Source organism: Condylura cristata, unplaced genomic scaffold (assembly GCF_000260355.1).
Source record: "Condylura cristata isolate star-nosed mole 26May11 unplaced genomic scaffold, ConCri1.0 scaffold00026, whole genome shotgun sequence".
In the NCBI taxonomy this organism is placed as follows: domain Eukaryota; kingdom Metazoa; phylum Chordata; class Mammalia; order Eulipotyphla; family Talpidae; genus Condylura; species Condylura cristata.
In genome coordinates this window covers 5,699,409-5,720,872 of record NW_004567127.1, presented here as the reverse complement: position 1 = coordinate 5,720,872, position 21,464 = coordinate 5,699,409, and the positions used below count along the sequence as shown (strand labels likewise).

Below are 21,464 nucleotides of genomic sequence, written 5' to 3'. Positions count from 1 at the left end.
GACAACATTTAAACTGGACCCACTGTGTTCAGTAATCTTCAAAGTGAAAGAAATTATGGTTTTATGGCAACATACTTACCTATTTTGCACCTGAGTAGCTGCAAAATGAACATAATTCTTCTTCTCAAGAAGCTTAGCCAACAGATTCTCAATTACACCTTTCTGGTTTTGAAAAGCTTCTTCCAAAAACTGATACCTTAAAAACAAAACAAACACTACAATTAAAATAGAAAATCTACCACTAAGGACTTTGGAATGAAATGCCACATGAGTCAATCTTGAACCACCAACTTTCTATTTTGGCTACACATACCTCCTCTCCACAAGTTCTAATACCAAACCCTCCCCTTCTCACATCACCCTGGGAAACTTTTTAGGCATACTCAAAAATGTCTCAAAAACTGTTTCAAGTATTCGTAGATAAAAGTTTTAATGTAGGATTGCAGTTTTTAAAAGACCTAAATTCCTAAGTTATATACATTTTAAATCATAAAATACAACTTTATAAAGTCACTTGTTATATATAGCTCATTAGCCATTTCTTTATGTATTTTAAAATATAAGTATAGCAACGATTCAACAATAAAACCTGACTTAAAAAGCAGGCAGAGAAACTATGTAGAACAATTCACCAAAGCAGACACATAGATGGTCAATAGACACATGAAAAAGTGCTTATCACTTATCACTAGGGAAATGCAAATGAAAGCCACAAAGAGACACCACCTCACAACAGTTACATGGCTATTCCCTAAATATAAGGAATGGCTCAGTCCGACTTAGTAAGGATGTGGAGAAAAGTGTAACTTTACATACTATTTTTGGGAATGCAAACCGGAGCTTAACTATGAAAAACAATACAGAGATTGTTCCAAAAATTAAGACTAGAATAACCATGTGATCCAGCCATTTCATGTCAGATTATTTACCTAAAAAATATGAAACTACTAATATGAAAAGATATCTGTAGCATTTTTCACAACAGCCAAGATCAGGACACAACCTAAGTGCCTACTGAGGGGGTAGAGAGAGATGAAGTTTACATTTACAGTGGGACAATGAATCTTTAAAAATAAAATTTTGCCGTTTGTGACACCATGGACAGATCAGAAGAGATTATGCCCAGTGAAATAAGTCATAGAGAGAAGGAAAAGTGCTTTAATTAAAGTAGCACTTACATGTGAAATCTAAAATACTAAACAAAGTAAGTAACTCATGGACACTAAATGTAAGATGAGTAGTTATCAGATGCAGGAGATAGATAAAGGAGATGGCATAACTGTAAGAGAAGAGGGTTAGAAAGTACAAACTCCCAGCTATAAAATAATTAAGTCATGGCAAAGGGGATATATATATAAAATGGGGACTATAGCGTATAATATTGTATTGTCTATTTGAAATTTGGTACAAGAACATTTCCATCAAAAATAAAAATTCTAACTTTGTAAGGTAATGGATGCTACACTTAGACTAGTTATGGAGATATTTTGCATATATGCAAATACTAGAATAGTTTGTTAACACATGAAAATATGATCTGTCCATTATATCAAAGAAAATAAATACCTTTAATTTATAAAGATATTTAACCTTATAGGCCCTCCCTATTGGCACAGAGGGTTAAAGCACAGCACTGAGAAGTTTAAGCCACTTCCGCATGAGTTTGATTCCCGCCTGCCCCAGAGGTGACCACATGGCGCGGCAGACCTCTCCTGACCCACCCGCTGCTCCCCGCAGCAGTGTACTTCGTCGATCTGCCTGTTCTGCTCCCCTCTCTGTCTCTGGTGAATCCTCTCACCCTCCACATCTCTGGCCTGTACTCCAGCTCTATATGAATAAATAAATCTTTTTTTAAAAAAAGATATTTAGGCCCTCCCTGGTGGCGCAGCGGGTTAGAGCACAGCACTGAGAATCTAAAGCCGCTTCCTCATGAGTTCGATTCCCGCCTGCCCCGGAGGTGACCACATGGCGTGGCGGACCTCTCCTGACCCGCCCGCTGCTCCCCTCAGCAGTGTATTTCGTTGATCTGCCTGTTCTGCACGCCACTCTGTCTCTGGTGAATTCTCTCACCCTCCACATCTCTGGTCTGTATCCCAGTTCTGTATGCACAAATAAAATAAAATCTTTAAAAAAAAAAAAAAAAAAGATATTTAACCTTATAAATATTTCTCTTCCCATCTCAAAATTGTAATTTTAGAAACCTGGTTTCTAGAAATAATACTGCTACATTCATGTGAAGAAGCAGCAAGCAAACACTAAAACACCTAGGCAAAAATGTGTCCTTTCCTGTCCTTATATAGAAGGTGACAACTAAGGTAAGTATTAAAGCATAAGAATTCTCTAGTAAGTACCCTCACAGGGGGGGAAAAACCCCTGCAGAAACCAAAAGTACGCAATTCTGAAGCCTCTATGACTTTCAGAAATCAGGAAAAGGCAAAGCTCGATGAGTTCATGAAGACACCAGGTGCTAAAGAGCCCTGTCCATTTTGTTGAACATTCAATTCAAATAATAGTAAATAAAGGACTGACTAGGGAAAAAATGATTTTTTTTTTGTTTACTTGAATAAATTTCAATTGTGTTAACAAAAGAAAAATACTAGCTGGAGTTAGAAAAGGGGAGCAACATGGAAGTTTTGGCCACCAACTACTTCTGACTATCTTCACTAATTATACTAACATGGTGTTTTCTTAACTAATAAGAATTAATCAAAATTAATTCAGAATTGAGAAGGAAGATTAAGCAAAAATGTATTAGACATACTTTTGACTAATTTTAAATATATGAAAGCTGTTTTCTTGGGATATAATTCATGTAAAGTAGTCATACTTAATGGGTTCTTCAACAAGCTGTTTTCAGTATTTCATTACAGTACTGAAAACACAGTTCTCAAAAGAATGTGCAATGAATAAAGATTGTATTTTAAAGGTTGAAATCATTCAACTAGTAACTTCAAACTATAACTTTTGAACCGCACATTTAATTTAGATCCTGTGCAAATTAGACACAACTCTACTTGTCAAACAATCAGTTATTACATTGCTGTTAGTAATTGTCAGTGTGATTTTATTCTTGTCACTTCTAGGAGAATGCTGTGAAAAAGAAAGGGGGAACCCCCTATAAACTGCAATTGCATGGATTTAAAGTGCACATTATCTGGAAGGTCTAAAACAACTTGATTCTGAAAAATCTAATCCTCCCAACCTAACAGAGGTTCTGTGACTTAGCAAAAGGAAATCAGTTTTATATTAAGGAATTATCCATTCTAAACAATGGATTTTTATAATTAATTTTTCATGGAAAATGAGTTTATTGTTTATATAAAACAGTATCTTTAGTTTTAAAAAATAAGTATAGAGAGGAAGACTCAAACTAAAGGAAGTAAAATATTCATGTTTAATCAGCCAGCAAATATTCAAATTATGTTAAAATAATAAAAAGAACCTCTGAACTTTAGTGGGAACAATACCTTGTAAATCTAGAATTTGTGATATCAAAACAAAAAGGTTTTAAAAGGAAGAGGGAACATAGGTGGCTGGCAGATTTTTAAAAATTTAAATGCAATGGATGGATTTTAATGGAAACTTAACATGGCTAAGAAGAATATTTAAGAATATCCAATTGAAGAGACTGTAAAGAAATGCTTCTCTGTTTTGGAAATGAACACCATCTGGATTTATCTAAATAAACTGAAAGTGAAAATACTTATGACCCAGGAATCTCACTCCTCAGCATTTATCCAATGAATGAAACCATCCATAAGCAATGTTTATTTAAGTATTATTTAAATTAGGACATGCAAACAACCTAAGCCCCCAGTGACAGAGAACTAGATCAAAAAGACATGTTATACCCACACAATAGAATATTATTCAGCCATAAAGATTTAATGTTGCCATTTACAACAAAATCAAGGGAATCATGTATCATAAATCAAGACAGACAAATGACCAAGACAAATAATTGGACATCTGTACAGAGGATGACTGGACAAAGCAAAACACAAAAACTAGCAGATGCTAATTAATAAAGTAAGGCTCTGGAAGAAGAGATATACAGAGGGAGAAAGGGTCAAAGGATTATACAAGATTCTCAGTGGGGGAAAGGGGTGTATTTCATGTAGAGAACATTTTTTTAAAAGATTTATTTATTTATGCATACAGAGCTAGAGTATAAGCCAGAGGTTTGGGGTGGTGAGAGGATCACCAGAAAGAGAGTGGGGAGTAGAACAGGCTGATCAATGAAGTACACTGCTGAGGGGAGCGGGGGTCAGGAGAGGTCTGCCACATCATGTGGGTCACCACCAGGGACAGGGATCAAACTTGCACTGAAATGGCTGAGGCTAGCTTGCAGTGCTGCGTCCTTACCCACTGCACCACGAGGGAGGGCCCGGGGTACATTTTTTAAATCTAAATTTAGATCACTATTCTTGTAAGAGCTTAAAGAGGGGTAAAGTATCTATTGAAAATTGTTTTGGGTAATTACCTAATATTCAGAGTAAATATGTTAAAAAATAATACAATTAGTTAGCTACTGGAGTACTTCATTTGAAAGCAAAAGAATTCACATATTCTTTCATCAAGTTTATAGATCAGAGCTAAAATCCTATGGAAAAGTAGAGAGTTGTCAACTTATGAAACCAATAAATTATGAGCTTTATGAACAGGAAAATGAATTTAACACTGAAATGTTTCCATTCCTTTCAATGAATATATTATTTGGAGTTAAGGTAAAAAAACAATCCAATGATTGAGAAAGCCAAAAGAAGTAATTGTCAACAGAAACCAAAAGGAGTAATCCACCAACAAAAGTTAGAAAACAAAGACAGATTTAATAGAAGAGTAACAGCTAGAACGTTTGCTGATTTCTTGTCTCCTTAAGATCAAGAAGGCCATGTGCCCAAACAACGAATGTAGTAACAAGAAAAAACTGACAAATGTACCTAAAAAAAAAATCTTTCATAAATGTGAGCAAAATGAAGACATTTATAGACAAATTAAAATTCATTACCACTAGGTTCTCATTTACTAAAGAAATTCTAAAAATAAAGAGCTACAGGCAAAAAAAATGAAACAAGATAGGAGGTCTGGTAACAATGAAGAAAAAATAACAGAAAAGGTGATACAAATTGAAAATACTATTTAAATTTAGTAATAGTAAAATACAGAATAATTACAAGAAAGCAACAAGTTTTTTAAGTAGCCTCAATTAAGCAGTAGTAGATTAACTTTGCAAGAGAACATGCTATAGCTTCTAAGAAACAATTCAGAGAAGAAAGCCATGAATAACAATGAAACTAGGAAAATGGAAACATTATGAAAAGATTTGATCAATCAGAAAGAAGAAATAAAGGAACTAACAGAGGAAGAAAAATAAGAAATCATGGTAGATTTAAACAAAGTATGAGTACTTACAAGTGGACTAAGGGCTCAGCTAAGGTCAAAGATTCCCAGCCTGTCTCTTTAGAAATCCAACAGTGGGTCCTCCCTATTGGCGCAGCAGGTTAAAGCACAGCACTAAGATAAGCTAAAGCCACCTCAGCCTGAATTCCATCCCCACCCCAGAAGTGACCCACATGGTCCGGCTGACATCTCCTGACCCACCAGCTGCTCCCCTCAAGCAGTCTACTTATTCAATCTGCCAGTTCTGCTCCCCACTCTGTCTCACTGCCCTTGTGCCTCTGGCCTGCACCCCAGTTCTGTATGCATAAATAAATTTAAAAAAAAAACAAAATTAACAGGCAACTGTTAATCAGAGATACTCTGCAGGGGAGGGAGAGGGATCAAAACAGGGGGGTGAATGTGTTCTTACACAACCAGCTATGGTGATGGTGCATGGGTCATTTGGTGGTGGGAATTTTCCAGGGACTACACCTGAGTAGAGAAAGCATGCATTGAACAAAAGGAAGAATGATGTAAAAATGTGTGTGTGTGTGTGTGTGTGTGTGTGTAGTTACATTTTAAAAATTAAAAAAAAAAAACCTTAAGGGCAGCAAGTTGACTTCTACTCAGTCCTGCCAGAGTAACTGGTAACAGCCTAGTTTCACCACCAAAAACTATAAATCAGGGTTTGGGGCTATTAAGTAGTGAGACTGTCCGGAGCAGGGCACTAAAAATGAAGAGGAATTACAAGGTGAATTTTGGTATTGAAGGCTGAAGAAAGAAGGGAAAATAACAGAAATAGGGAATTCCCGTTAGGTCCATGGCCAATGTCTAGACTATACATGTACAGGATGAGATAGCACAAGGCTTACCAGAAAGCAGCTGCTATGAAGGTGACACTGGAAGATAGAAACTAGAGGTGAAGCAATTCTGGGAGACAGAATTCCAGCTGAGCCCGTTGGGAAGAGACTTTGTTAACCTCCTTGGACATCTACCTGAGAAACCAGAAAGGCCACACCTTAAAAGGAAATGGCTGTACCTGGAGTACGTTCTACCCTAGGCCTATTCTGTCCTAAACAAAGCCCAAAATCAAGCATTCACAGATCTTCCAAAACACACCGTTCAGAAGTTGAGCCATCAATTCTGAGAGGTTCAGGAAATAAAGATCCTCCCTAAAAAAGCATAAAAACAAGCTTATACACAAGCAAGGTGATCACCCAGCAATTTAGCTGCCATCTAGAACAACTTACAGTCTACAGAGGAAAATAAAGAATCTAATATTTCTATAATATATCATTCACAAGTTCCAAATCTCTGATTATGAAACACTAATCAAAGAAACAAGAAATGGAAAATGTTCAATAGAACTGTTCAACAGAAACTGACACACCAAGATGGTTCAGATAGTGTACTTAGCAAAGGAAGTCAAAGTTATGGCAACTTTTACATTAAAAAGAAAAAAACTGTCAATCCAGAACCCTATAACTAGTGTAAAGATCCTCTGTAAATTAAACCTTTCCCAATGGAAAGCTGGCAGTATTCACTGCCAGCAGACCTGCAAACAAGAAATGCTGAAAGACAGTCACTAGCAACATGGTAAGAGATGGTAACTCATATATATAAGAAGGAATAAACAGAAATGTTATAAAGGGGTAAATATAAAAGACTGTGCTTTTATTTTCTCTCATAATTTCTATAAAAGAGTTTGTGGGTTTTTTCCCCCACAAACTAAAGTAAGGTTTATACTGCATACAAATAAATGATAAAGCACTAGTACAAAAGAGGGATCCATAAACTGTTCTTGCATAAAACTGCTATATATGTTAAATGAGAAATCATGATACTTTAAGCAGATTTAAAAGCTGCATTTCATAAGCCCTAGAAAAAAACACTAAAAATAATAAAAAGACATAGTTTAAAAAGTTAAAAGTAAATATAATATGAAATTAGCAAAAAGTTGTATTAATTTCAAAGATGGTAAGAGAAACAACAAAACAAACTAAAAGCAAATGGTAGACTTGCTCTAACCATATTAATAATCACATATAATGTAGAAGTATTACAGCCCAATTAAAAGGTGTCATTTATGGCCCTCCCCAGTGGCTCAGCAGATTAAAGCACATATCTAAAAGTTAAAGCCACTTCAGCGTGAGTTTGATGCCCACCCGGGAGGTGACCCACATGGCACAGCAGACCTCTCCTGACCCGTCTGCTGCTCCCCTCAGCAGTGTACTTCATCAGTCGGCCTGTTCTGCTCCCCACTCTTGTCTCTGGTGAATCCTCTCACCACCCCTGCACCTCTGGCCTGTACCCCAGTTCTGTATGCATAAATAAATAAATCTTTTAAAAAATGTTATTTAAACTGCTTTCAGTAAAAATACATATATCACTTATGACCCTCACATTCATATCTAGCTTATTACATGTTTTAAATATATCTAATAAATATTTGTTGAATAGATGCAATGTCTAAATCTGGGCCCTATACTGTTCTAAGCACTTGGGACACACTGAATAAACAAGGCATCTAGATTCCAGTGAGATCACAAAAAAATAAACAACAAATTGTATAATATATTTAGAAAGTGATAAATGCTGTATTAAAAAAAAGCAAGTATAATAAAAAGAATCAGAATTAGCTGTGTAAACTGCTCAGAGTAGGAATCATTAACAAAGTTACAGTTAAACAGACTTAATAAATATATGGAAGGCAGCTATGCAAACAAATGGAACAAGAAAGTTCCTGGTAAAGAAGAACAGCCGAGCAGCCAGGCCCTGTCACACTCTTGAGACAACAGGAGGCCAGGGAAATGAGTGTGGGCCAGGGCAGCTACAGATGAGGTGCCTGTGAAGACCTTAGAGGTGCCTGGAAGGTTTCTGACTTTTGCTCTGCTCAAATTACTGATTTTGAACACGGCAAAACCATTTGATTTGAGATTTGCTTTAGTAGTTGTGCTAAAAATAGAGGGAAGGAGGGCAGCTATGATTCACCAGACTATTAGCAGCAAACCGGGAAAGAAGTTAGAGTGGGTGGCTGGGTCCAGGCTAGTAGCAATGAAGATAATCGCAACAAAGTATTAAAAAGTGGCAGACAGGGAGGGGAAGGAATATAGCCAAAAAGATGCCCAGATAATTTGAGTTTGGGAATAAGAAAGCAGTGGAATCAAGAATTATGCTAAAATCTATACAATTCATGCAACGGAAAAAAACTGTACTTGCTACAAAGTGATGTGGGACAAGGCAATCAGTGTAAAGGGCTTGGAGAGGGTGTGATCAATTCACTTTTGAATATATTTGTAAAAGCAGACACTCAAGTAGAGATGTTGCTATCTGCAGAACAGACAAATGTGAGGGTCTGGAGAAAGTGCTGAGCTAGAAATATAAATCTGGACATCATCAGCACATGCATGGCCTTGGTAGACCGCAGCTCCAGAGAAAGGTGAAGTCTGGTATGTCCAACATTAGGAGATCCAGGAAAATGAGCACATGATATTGTGAAGAAGTAATCAGTGTAACTAAAATGTATTAAGAAAATGGTAACCATGTCAAATGTTGAAATATAAAGCATTAAGATGTCAAACAAGAAAGACCTCCAAATTCAGTAACAGTGGTTATCAGTGACCTTGAAAAGAACAATGTTGATGGACTGTGTATACCAAGCAAGACTGGAACAAGAGAAATAGGACACCATAACACTAAGCAATCACATTTTAAAATCCTGCTGTAAGGAAATCCAATGACAGCTCCTAGCAAGGCAAGCAAGTCTGAGATTTTGCGTTTCGTTTGTAAATATGAAAGAAAACACAGAATACAAAATATTGTGATGTAGGTCATAGTAATAACATTAAAAAATAGGACTTTCAAGTTGGAGAAAGAGTCGTCTAAAAATGGGAAAGAAAAAAGAAGCCTACTTTTCACAACCAAGTCCAATGATAAGTGGGATATGGAAGAAAAAATAGCCACCAGTTAGTAGTGAGGGTTTCAGGTGAAGAAGCTTCTAGAGATGTATCCACTTACTGCATCATAGAGGCTGAGGATACAGATTCTCTTAACAAGCTCTAAGTCCCAGAAAACAAAATGACAGTGAGACCACATTCTGCTCATGTACAATTAAAAGTTTGGCAGATACAGGAAACCTGGGTGTGCAGGACTTTTTCAGGACAAAGAATATCATAACACTAGTCTTAGTAGATTTAAAGCAGATGACTGGCGAGAGCCACGCTACCCACGTTGTATGACAAGATCTTGACGTGGAAGAAAATGCTGAAAAGTCAGGGTATTTTACAGCTGGTTCCTGCAGGATTCTTTTCATTTGTTTATGGCTGTTTCCAAGAAGCATGGTTTGTTTTTGGCCGTTCCCAAGAAGCACAGCAATTATCCAAATATACATTCAATATAAAATCAATTAATCACCTGATTGGATTGACTGGTTTAATAACAGCACTATACACAGAACAGCACAGTATGTTGTAAAATAATTAATATTCTTCTGCTTGAGGGCGCTGGCACAAATCTAGGTCTTACAATAAAGAGAGACATGTCACGGTCCAAGAATTCTGGGAACCAAAGGCTGTAATCATTTCCTGCCCAGTCCCCAATAAAAGACCTATAGTTTTAAGTTAACATAGCTTCATTTTAAATGAGGGTTATAAATAAGTTTTCCCACTCTTTCCTTTAACTTTCACCGTAACCTCTTTTCACATAGAAAGATTTTTTAGGTAAGATTACTTGGATAACAATCAGTGACCATATAAAGAAAGAAATTTTCCCCTAATTCTTATGTTAGATATAGAAACTAGGTTGACAAAACAATTACAACAATAGTGATTAATAGAAGCTCCTTTCATAGATCAAAAAAGGGGCAGGGAAATTTCAGTGCATTGACGGTGTTTTTTTGACTCCTAGTTCCTTAACATTAGATCCTGTACCTTTAAGATGTATGTTCATTAAATTATTAATAAAAGGACTGCCTATGTTTTAACAGCTAATTGATCACCATAGAAACATTTTGTTTATTGATAACTGATCACTATGGGAATATTTTGTTTGATGACTGACCTGATCACCATAGGAGTATTTGTTTAATGACTGGTCACTATAGGAACATTTTGTGTATTAATTGTACCTTTTATCAATGAATGATGAATATCACAGTCTCAGCAAGAGATCAAAAAGTCCCGAGCTGTCTTTAAGAAAAATGTGATGACTGTTGTCTTTCTACTTTACGCACACACTGATGTAATCCCACCGCTTGCTTGTAATGTATAAAGAAAGACCGGCTGGGATAATCAGCAAAAGATGCTTTCACTCTGATCAGGTGTCCACGTCTCCTCATTTTCCTCACTCTCTCCCTTTTCCCCCTCACCTTCTCTCCTTTTCTCTCTTTCACCTTTACCAATGCCATCCTTTCCTGCGGGAGACCCTCCCTACCTCAGATCAAGTTGGTCTTCAGCAGATAACAGAAGGGGCGCGAATGGTGGTGGTAAAAAAGGGATGGGGCAAGAGGCTTCCCTTTGTAACCTGCTAGTGTAGAAGAAATCCTAGCTCCAGCAAGTCAACCACATCCTCACTCCAGATTAGGACAGGGAAGTCAGAACTATGCAGGCTCACTCATGATCCTCATTCCAGGAAAAACAAACTTTCCAACTGTGTAGGTTCCATCTGGTCCCACCCTGGTAGGCTTAGTGGCCTGAGCAGGCACTATGAGTCTGAGGACTCCCTCCACTAGAGGTGGGCGCTGAGGGCCTGTGTGATTCCTTCTGAAGTGACAGACCTCAGTAAATAGCATTATTAATTTTAGACAATTAAAAAGTGTACACTATCTTCCTTTTATCTTCTCCTATTATACCCAATCTAACTTTGTTGTTTACATTATTAAAAGATTTTAAATTAGGCCCAAAAACTTAATTATCAACTGTGATATGATTCACAGTAATCATTCACAGTAGTAACATTAAAAACTGGACTTTCCTAAGTATACCATTTAATAAACAATATTTTGACACACTCTTTCTTAGCTCAATAAAAATAATTCTATCTTTCCAATTACTCTTCCTGATTTCAAAGACAGAATCTTGGTGCTATTGATACACTGTTAGATGACATAACCCGTACATCAGCAAATCTACACATCATAGTTTCAGACATCAAACCTAGTATCAAAACATATAAAGGGGCCTTGCTGGTGGCACAGGGGTTAAGTCTCAGCACCATGAAGCTATCTGCGGTCACTGCAGCACAAGTTCAGGCCGGGGTGGTGACCCACAATTCACATGGTGCAGCAGACCTCTCCTGTCTCACCTGCTGCTCCCTTCAGCAGTGTCTCTCAGTAGATCTGCCTATTCTGCTCCCCACTCTGTCTCTGGTGAATCCTCTCACCCTCCTGCACCTCTGGCCTACACTCCTGCTCTTGTAAGCACAAATAAATAAAACATATATTATACATACATACACATATAAAAAACCATATACCACCCCATGTTCTCATGTTAAGTTCAAATTCCCTAGCTTTTTTTGACAATCATCATCTAATATATTTACCATTTGATACCAGTCATGAATAACTTTACGTCCCTGAGGAAAATGCCTCTGCTTTGTTCAGTGAAATGTGTACTGTGCCTCATACTCTACGTAGGCACACAATTTTGTAAATATTGCCCAATGGTGTGTCAAGGTTATATAGTAAGAAACATTTCTTACAGAACTTTATACTATTTTGGAACTAATAATAAATGTTCGGTTTCTATTTGCTTAATGTCCAATGCATGGATCCCCACCCAATGTTCCTCATATTCACTGAGATATGTCAAAAGTTTGTGAATTACTTTTTAAAGGGTTTAACATCAGAAATTCAATAGAGGGCCCTCTCTGGTGGCGCAACAGGTTAAAGCACTCCACTACAAGGCTAGCCACAGCCACTTCAGCACGAGTTCAATCCCCAGCTGGCCATGAGGTGATCCATTATCGCACAGCAGACTTCTCCTGACCCGCCCGCTGCTCCCCTCAGCAGTGTCTTTCATCAATCTGCCTTTCTGCTCCCCACTGTCTCTGGTGAATCCTCTCACTGCACCCGCACCTCTGGCCTGTACCCTCAGTTCTATATGCATAAATAAATCTTAAAAAAAAAAAAAAACCGGCCCTCCCTGGTGGCGCAGCGGGTTAAAGCACAGCACTGAGAAGCTAAAGCCACTTCCACATGAGTTCGATTCCCGCCTGCCCCGGAGGTGACCACATGGCGTGGCAGACCTCTCCTGACCCGCCCGCTGCTCCCCTCAGCAGTGTACTTCGTCGATCTGCCTGTTCTGCTCCCCACTCTGTCTCTGGTGAAGCCTCTCACCGCCCCTGAGCCTCTGGCCTGTACCCCAGTTCTGTATGAATAAATAAATAAATCTTTAAAAAAAAAAAAAAAACCAACAGAAATTCAATGGAAATGGTTCTATTTTGTTCCTGGATACTATCTAGGGTCAAAATTCTCATACTTCAGTCTCAACTAGTGATCATACATCTGTCAACTCTAGTCATTGCCACTTAGTAATGTTTTTAGTTTAGTAATGTTTTTGTGGATCACAAGCTCTTGGCAGCTCTACTGAAAGAAGTGCTTGGGAGGCAGTTTCTGAATGCGTATGTGCGTGAAAGCAGCTGTGATTACTCTTGCACTGATTAATAGTTTACCTATAGACTTCTAGATTGAAAACCTTCCTTCTCATTGCCCCAACTTTTAAAGAAGCACTACTGTGCAGGCAGACCGCAGAGTTCCAGATGGCTGTAAAAATCTAACACCCCAATATGGTAAGGCACACATTTTTGGCTCCCCAGTGAATAGTAAAGTTATGTTTATCTATAGTTTTAGTAAGTGTACAGTAATCTTGTCTTAAAAAAATACACATAATGTGACACGGTGACAAGAAGTGAGCGTATGTGCTCTTAGAAAATGGCACTGACAATACCTGCTCAGTGAAGGCTTGCCACAACCTTTAATTTGTAAAATAAAATTGATGCAGTATTTGCTGGATGCAATAAAGTAAAACATGACAAAACAATACAGTATGCCTTTTCCGCTATCTGCTAATATTGCTACTCTCAAAAAGAACTTAGATTCCCATTCCATTCTTTGGAAACTGTCAATCATTTTAATCCATAATACACTGGCAATTTTTGACCGTAAACATGGGTCTTTTTTTTACAGTATAGTGGGTACTAAATGGATTTCAGAATACAAACAATGGGTTCTTAACAGAATTTGTCTTATTTCATCATTTCTGTTTTCTCTTTTCCTATATTTCAGACTATTTGGTTGTTGATTCCTACAATTTCCTTATCTTTTTTAAAAGTTCTTTTAATTTTGTAAAAAAACTAACTAGAATTTATCTACCAAACCTATTTTTATTGCAGCAATTGTACATCAAAGAGCTTTCTTTAGTTACTACTTGTGTAGACATTCCTATCTTTCAGGATGCCATTTTGATTTTGTATTTCCTTTCGCTAATATGTTATCTTTCTTTCATGTCCCTTTTTTTATTTAGTATGCCACGATCTCTTTCATGTTAGGGGGTAGTGTCAACAGGAAGTGTATACAGTTACAATAACTAAGAGTGGCTCATCTAACAAACCAAGCACTGACAATCGATGGTACTGAACCTTCAACATCACAGCTAGAACCTGAGTGACTGGGGTTTTACCATTCTAAGCATACAATGATGTCCGTTTCAGGCATCATATCCAAATAGGAACAGGATGAACACCAACATTTGTCCCTTTTACAACAGGAATGCAAAAGATTTCTGAAAATCATCCATTACGTAGAAATCCACTTGTATTTCATAGGCACAAACTGTGGCTAAGCGCTACCCTAAAGTCAAGAATGCTGACAAGAGAAATATTTAGCTTTTCCTGTTGCCTATACTTGAAGTTAGACAAGAGATGGAAGTTGACAATTCTCAACATTATCCAATAATCAATGGAAAACAGCATATGATAGTGGCTCTACTCAAATGTCATGTGATCCTTGACCAATTATACATATTTAAATATACAAGCCACTTAAACTCTATAAGAGAGCCAAACTTATGAAACAGGAAACCCCTAAGACCAATCCAAAATGTCAACATTTAGAGGTCTTTTCTGATCATATGCTTTCTTCAGAGTGAAGAAGTCTAATTCCAGAGAGAGAGATGGAAAGGGATAGTGAAAGTGAAGATTCCACTGTTTAGTGTCCAGATCTACATTAAATCACCCCCACTTTATTCAAATATCTCATCTCCACCTTCCATCTGGACCAAATCACCCATGCTGAGCGCTTTTGATTTCATTTACCCAGAGAGTAAGCCCAAACTTTTATGACAACTATCACCTCAAGAGCCTGAGCTTTTAACAAATTTGTGAGAAACAAATCAACTGGATTCCCAAGCAGAGAGACAGTAAAGGCCTGCTGTGCCATCTGGGTCACCTCCTTTGCTGGGGATCAAACTCGTGCTGTAGTGGCTGCAGACAGTTCCACAGTACTGCACTCTATTCCAATGCACCACCAGGGAGGGCCTGAAACCATGTGGTACAGAACTCCATAAAGTCTTTACCTGCTTTCCATTTTTGAGAACAACTTCTGAAGCTATAAAGAAAACTGAAGATTTCAAAATAAAATATTTTGAAAAACAAAATGTTCGCCATAATGTTATTAATAATAGTTAAATAAGTTAAAAACAAAAATAAAAAATAATGGTAATGGTAAAAAACAAAAATTACTGAGCACTTATTGTGCTCAGCACTAAATAGGCACAATTTAACCCTCACAACCACCTTATAAAGTTAAGTGAAACTATACAAAATACACACACAACATATTTCTTCATTTTATTATTATACTTTGTGAAGTTATTTCTAAAGGAGGGCGAGGATCTAAAACCACATATACAGACTACATAAATTATAATTATGGAATAAAGCTAAACTAAGAAAAAATAGAAAAATTCTATTTTTCTTGATAAACTATTAAAAATTCACAAAACATAAAAAGTACCACAAAATCTGGTTAAGGACAGACTAATGATAAAAGAACTGTGGGAATCATAACATACTTAAAGCACAGAATTTGGGCCCTCCCTGGTGGCACAGTGGGTTAAAACACAGCACTAAGAAGCTAAAGCCACTTCAGCATGAGTTCAAAGTTCAATCCCCACCCCAACCCACCCCCCCAGGTGATTCACATGGCAGCAGACCTCTCCTGACCCGCCCTCTGCTCCCCTCAGCAGTGTACTTCGTTGATTTGCCTGTTCTGCTCCCCACTCTGTCTCTGGTGAATCCTCTCACTGCCCCTGCACTTCTGGTCTGTCCCCCAGTTCTGTATGCATAAATAAATAAATCTTTTTTAAAAATAAAGCACAGAATTAGTAAATAACTTCCAGAATTGGCTAACATAAATAAGGAAATAAACTCAGCTATATAACATTATAAACAAGAGATAAAAACATAAGTTTTTGTTAAATCTTAATACAGTTCAATTCTAAATGACTACATAAAATCTCTACTAAACAGATGGTTTTCTAAGAAAATATAAAATAACACAATCACATAACTGACTCGAAAAAGATACAGGATACATGACCTAATCAATAAACATGCAAAATATAATACTTAAAATAGGCCCGAAAGACCTATATTCAGACAGGAAAGGAACTGGAAAAGATGAAATATAAAATACTACTGACAATAAAAAGTAGAAATGAACTGGCTTTGAGGTTAAATGGTTTTCCTCACAGATAAGGAAACATTTTATAAATTAAGAAAATGTACTACAAAGGTGGAAGCTTAACTCAGGATTTCCCATTGCAAGACCACAAGAAATAACAGACTGTGCAGTGAAGAACCTTGCCCGAAGAGAGGTCTGGCTTCTAGCCTCAGTTACTGAAAAGGTATCTCTGAGACCATGAACTTTGAATATATTGTATGTATCTCTGTTTACCTGAGCCCTGGACCACATGTTAACCACGAGATTTATGATAGGGGCTTCGGGTCACGTGGTATCCTTTCAACTTTGGGGGGGTTGGAGAAAGGTCAGTCATAAAGGCAGTGAACTATGTCCACACAACAGAGTTCCAATAAAAATTCAGAACACTAGGGCTCAGATAAGCATGACTGCTTGGCAAGGCTGCATGCGCAGCGTCACACACCACTGTGAACAGCATTAACTGTATCCAAGTTTCCACTGGCAGCTCCACATCTGAAACGCTCCCAGACAACGCCCAAACCCCTGCATCTTGAATGGTTTTAACCTGCACCATTCACAGTAATAAACACAACCACCAGGAGAAAGGCTTTCGTAAGTTCTGGCAAATTATCCACATTTCTAGCAAATTATCACGTTGAAAGGTATTCTTGGGGAATCCTGAACTTAACAACTGTGTCAGAAATGAGGGCTTGTTACTGAGTACTTACCATGTTAAGCACTTAACAGATACAATTCTCATTTAATCTTCACAACCACCATATACAAGTTGGTATATTTTCTCCACATAAAAGACACATATAATTACACATGTGCACATGTGAAGTCATCATTTTTGTGATTATTCCCTAACTACACGGTGTGCATCATAATAACCCTAACTCACTAAAACATGTGGTTTGGAAAGAAGGTTAAGGAAAAGGGATTTCTGAACCTTTGGCTTGCAGATCCATACTTAGATTCTCACTGTATGAAGCAGTTTAAGTTACTACAGATAAGCAGTTTAAGTTACTACTAAAGGGATCTAGAAATGGTAGGTCCAGCTTGCTTGGAGTTGAATCATGGATAAGGAAATGCAAGCTACCAAGAAATATGCTAATTATAAAATCCCTTGGGTTTATTATTATCTTTAAACGGGACAAATCCTGCACTGGGCAAAAAGCTCAGATTTTAACCAGTCCAAGCTATGGCTCAGACAGTCCAAATAAAAGAAACTGTGTGCCATTATATGTGAGTTGACTGAACAGGGGAAATGGATCACGGAGTCATCCAGCATCATCCTCTTTAAACAGAGAAATTGAATCTCGGGCTAAGCTACCTCCAAAAATCCTTTTTGACCACGTGGATTAAATCACTGACTGGCAGACTATACCCTATGATCCTGTCCAAATTTGGACTACCAAACTGCTAAAGGTACCATACCAAAACAAAAAACACCAAATCCGTATTAATAACTGTCAGACAATTTCCTGGAGGTGGAGTCTCTTCAAAAGTAATGCATCTATGGCCCCCCCTGGTGGCCTGACAGGTCAGGTCGCAGCACTGCAGGCTGGCCACAACTGCTTGAGTGCAAGTTCAATCCCCAGTTCCCATAGGTGACCACATGGAGCGGCAGACCTCTCCTGACCCACCCGTTACTCCCCTCAGCAGTGTACTCCATCAATTGGCCTGTTCTGCTTCCCACTCTGTCTCTGGTGAATTCTATCACCACCTCTGCACCTCTGGTTTGTACCCCAGTTCTACATGAATAAATCTTAAAAAAAAAAAAAGGTAATTCGGCTGCACATGTTTTGTGCAATCTCAGCTTCCCTGTGTGGGCCTTTCCAGATTCTAAGTAATGATTCAAGAGGAAGAATCGAGGAATTTATAGCAGCAAGATGGAACATATTTAGATGGTTTTCAGAAATAGGGCCCTCCCTGGTGGCACAAAAGGTTAAGGTACAGCACTGTGAAGTAATCCACAGCCAATCCAACACCAATTTGATTCCCGACCAGGGAGCTGACCCACATGGTGCAGCAGACCTCTCCTGTCTCACCCAGTGCTCCTCTCAGCAGTGCACTTCAGTCAGCTATTCTGCTCCCCACTCTGTCTCTGGTGAATCCTCTCACCACCCCATACCTCTGTACCCCAGTTCTTGTATACATAAATCTTTTTTTTTTTAAAGTATAAATAAAGCAGACTTTGATAGTGTGGAAACAAAGGTCTAAAATGTAGCACTACTAGATGAACCAAAGGGAACCACTGCTAGTCCCCATATTAAAGGGCCCTAAAAACACTGCTATATGTATCCCAACTTAGAGAAATTTAAAACGATGGACAGCAAAGACTACAAGAAACCTAATCTGAAGTGCCTGGGGTAACTGTCCCACAAATTAGTCAAAATGAGGAACAAAGGAATGGTCATGGAATCCCCATCTGGAGAACCAAGGCAAAGTGCACATGTGCAGATGAAAAAACCAGGGGGTGGACACAGACATTCATGAGAATTCTTGGCAAGGATCCCAAGGCATTACAATTTTAAAATATGCTAAAGTCTTAAGGGGAGATAAGATTAAGATTGGGAGAATCAAAGAATTAAGGTGAAAAGTTTAGATGAAAACTGCCAATGTCTGAACAGACTTTATGTACATGGCCACATTTCCTTTACCTGAACATATAACTGAGGTGAATATTATGTCTGACTTTTTACCTGCCTGGTATTACGAAGCAGAATCCTTTATATCATTTCACCTTAAGGCCAGTTTTTAATTCCCTTTCCTTTTAAAATTTTATTTTGTTGGGTTTTCTGTTTTATATTTTTGGTAACCTTTTTTTCTTTTTGACTAGACATACTAAATGGTCATTTAGATATTTAGATACTATAACAGCCAAACACACGAAGCTATTAATCTAAGACAATATAGGACAGTCAGTAGACAAAAAGAGATTACCATTGTTCCATGCCTGGTTGGAACAGACATGGGTGAGAGACCTGTAGAGAGGTTAACAATGGCAACTTTTATCTTAATTTTTATTTTGCTCTTTTCTTCCCAGACTTTTCTGGACATTTCTTACCCTTTTGTATGGGTCCCTGCTGGAAGGTGCTTTAGACTTCCATGAGGGAAGGGGTAAATCTGGATGCTTGATTTAAAAAGTACATTCTTTGTCTTTTATGTCTTGGACACTAATTTCCATTAAAGATCTGTGTGTTTACGAATTAGAACTTATTTAGAGCAGGCAAGTTTGGGGGTTTTGAGGTACTCCTTTCTCTGTTACCATTGTTACCAGTGAAGTAATCTGCACAATAAGCCTGTGGAAAAAGCACATGACTCACTGAGAATAATAAAAGACTACTGAAGTTTAGATCAAGTAATGTCACCAAATCATAAACTGTCCCTGACACAGTCTCAAAAGAACAAAAAATATATACAGTAAGTTCAAGGGCTGTGGGACTCTGATTTATCTACAAATGTTTCTTCTGCCTCGACCTCAAGAAAGAGTCAAAATATTACCAGAGTTTACCAGCTTGCTCGTATAACGTGGCTAAAGTTAAGACTTGCTGCTGGTGCTCTCTGATACATTATCCTAAGGATATAATAATATCAGAAACCAAATACCAAGGAAGGAGCGATGGTGACACACTGGACCAGCAATGGTGACAGCAGAGGCTATCACCAAAAATTCAAGGTTCTGCCCAAACTGATGAAATTCTGAGGAATGACCTAGGTAAGGAGCTACCTCTGACATTACATAGGTGAAGAAAAACAAACTGTTTTTGCCACGTATTCAGAAAGAAGTACAACATTCCCGGGTACATGTGGGTTTTAAAGGACACATATCCTCTACCACTTGGAAACATCAGAAGCACCCTCCAGCATCACTACCTAAAAAGAGGCTGTGCTGAATGAGTGCCTGAGCAAGGGAGGCTATGTCAGAACTGTAAAAACCAGTCTCTCTCTCAACGCTTCTGGGCACTGTGAGCCACACTCAGGTATCTGATTTTCAGCAACACAAATATGCAAACTGGAGTCCACCACTCAAATCTTTGAATGCCACTCCATAACAAACACTGAAATTTTGGACCATTAACATTTCTGATACCATGGAAAAATTTACATGGTTTGAGAGAAAATAACCAACTTGCTATTAGACATTAACTGAGACTGTTTGGACATAAAATAACCCTAAACCCTGGAAACTCTATAATGTTTTGGGTGACAGAGGAATACCTTATTTAGAGGGGCAGGACCCAGACAAGTTCCATACAAGAGAGGCTTTGTGTGGAAACAAAGCCAAGACACAAAGAGATTTTTATAAGCCGGCAATCTCTTTTATCCTAAGGACAACTCTGGAACCACCTGAGGAGTTTCTGAACCCTAGGATCATAAACAGCACCTATGAGCAGCTTTCTAACCAACAAAGAGTGCATGTTTCTGGATGGCAGTTCCAAGGTGAGTGACCACTACCATGCTAACGGAAGAAGGTAAAGATGTAATTCATTATCACTGAGCTCAACTAAACGCTCCTTTCTCCTAGTTGTGGGTTTTTACTGAACTCTATAGATGGTGTCAAAAGTGAACACTCTTGTAGACTGTTACCTTTATAGAGTGATAAGAAAGACTGATAAAACTCAATAATACTCAGGGTATCCTACCCTGAACACTTAAAACCTTAGCTACAGGAAAACCACTGAATGGTGTTTAAAAGAGGGCAGAGGGTGAACTATTTTAGCAAAATAATCCTGCCAACAAGAGAATGAATTTGGCAAGGTAACCTTGAAACAGGGAGAACAGTTTCAAGTGAATTTCAGCGAAAGGAAACTGGGCTGCTTGGATCCATGGCATGGATCCTGCAATAGTTTAGCTAGGAAAAATGTAGAGTGAACTAAAGAAAAAAGAAAAGAAAACATACAAGAGATAATGAGAACTTGTACACAAGTAGTAAAAGAAAATGGTAAAGAATGGAAAAGTCATGATTCTAGTTTAAAGGAAGACCAGTTAAGTTACATTAGGGCCCTCTCTGGTCATGCAGTGGGTTAAAGCACAGCACTAAGAAGCTAAAGCCACTTCAGCATGAGTTCGATCCCTGCCCCGGAGGTGACCCACATGCAGCAGACCTCTCCTGACCCGCCCGCTGCTCCCCTCAGCAGTATATTTCGTCAGTCGGCCTGTTCTGCTCCCCACTCTATCTCTGGTGAAGCTTCTCACTGCCTCTGCACCTCTGGTCTGTACCCCAGCTCTGTATGTATAAATAAATAAATAAATCTTTAAAAAAAAGGGTAGTAGGCCCTCCTTGGTGGCGCAGCGGGTTAAAGCACAGCACTGAGAATCTAAAGCCGCTTCCGCACAAGTTCGATCCCCGCCTGCCCCGGAGGTGACCACATGGCGT

General features: G+C 38.2%; 1 protein-coding gene across 1 annotated transcript in view; it reads right to left on the bottom strand.

Moving 5' to 3' along the window:
* Positions 1 to 21,464, bottom strand: part of TRIM33 (tripartite motif containing 33) — a 58,083-nt gene that overhangs the window by 32,531 nt on the left and 4,088 nt on the right. The window contains exon 5 of the mRNA XM_004689489.1: positions 80 to 196. Within this exon, the coding sequence (XP_004689546.1) occupies positions 80 to 196 (117 nt within the window). The remainder of the gene's footprint in view (positions 1 to 79; positions 197 to 21,464) is intronic.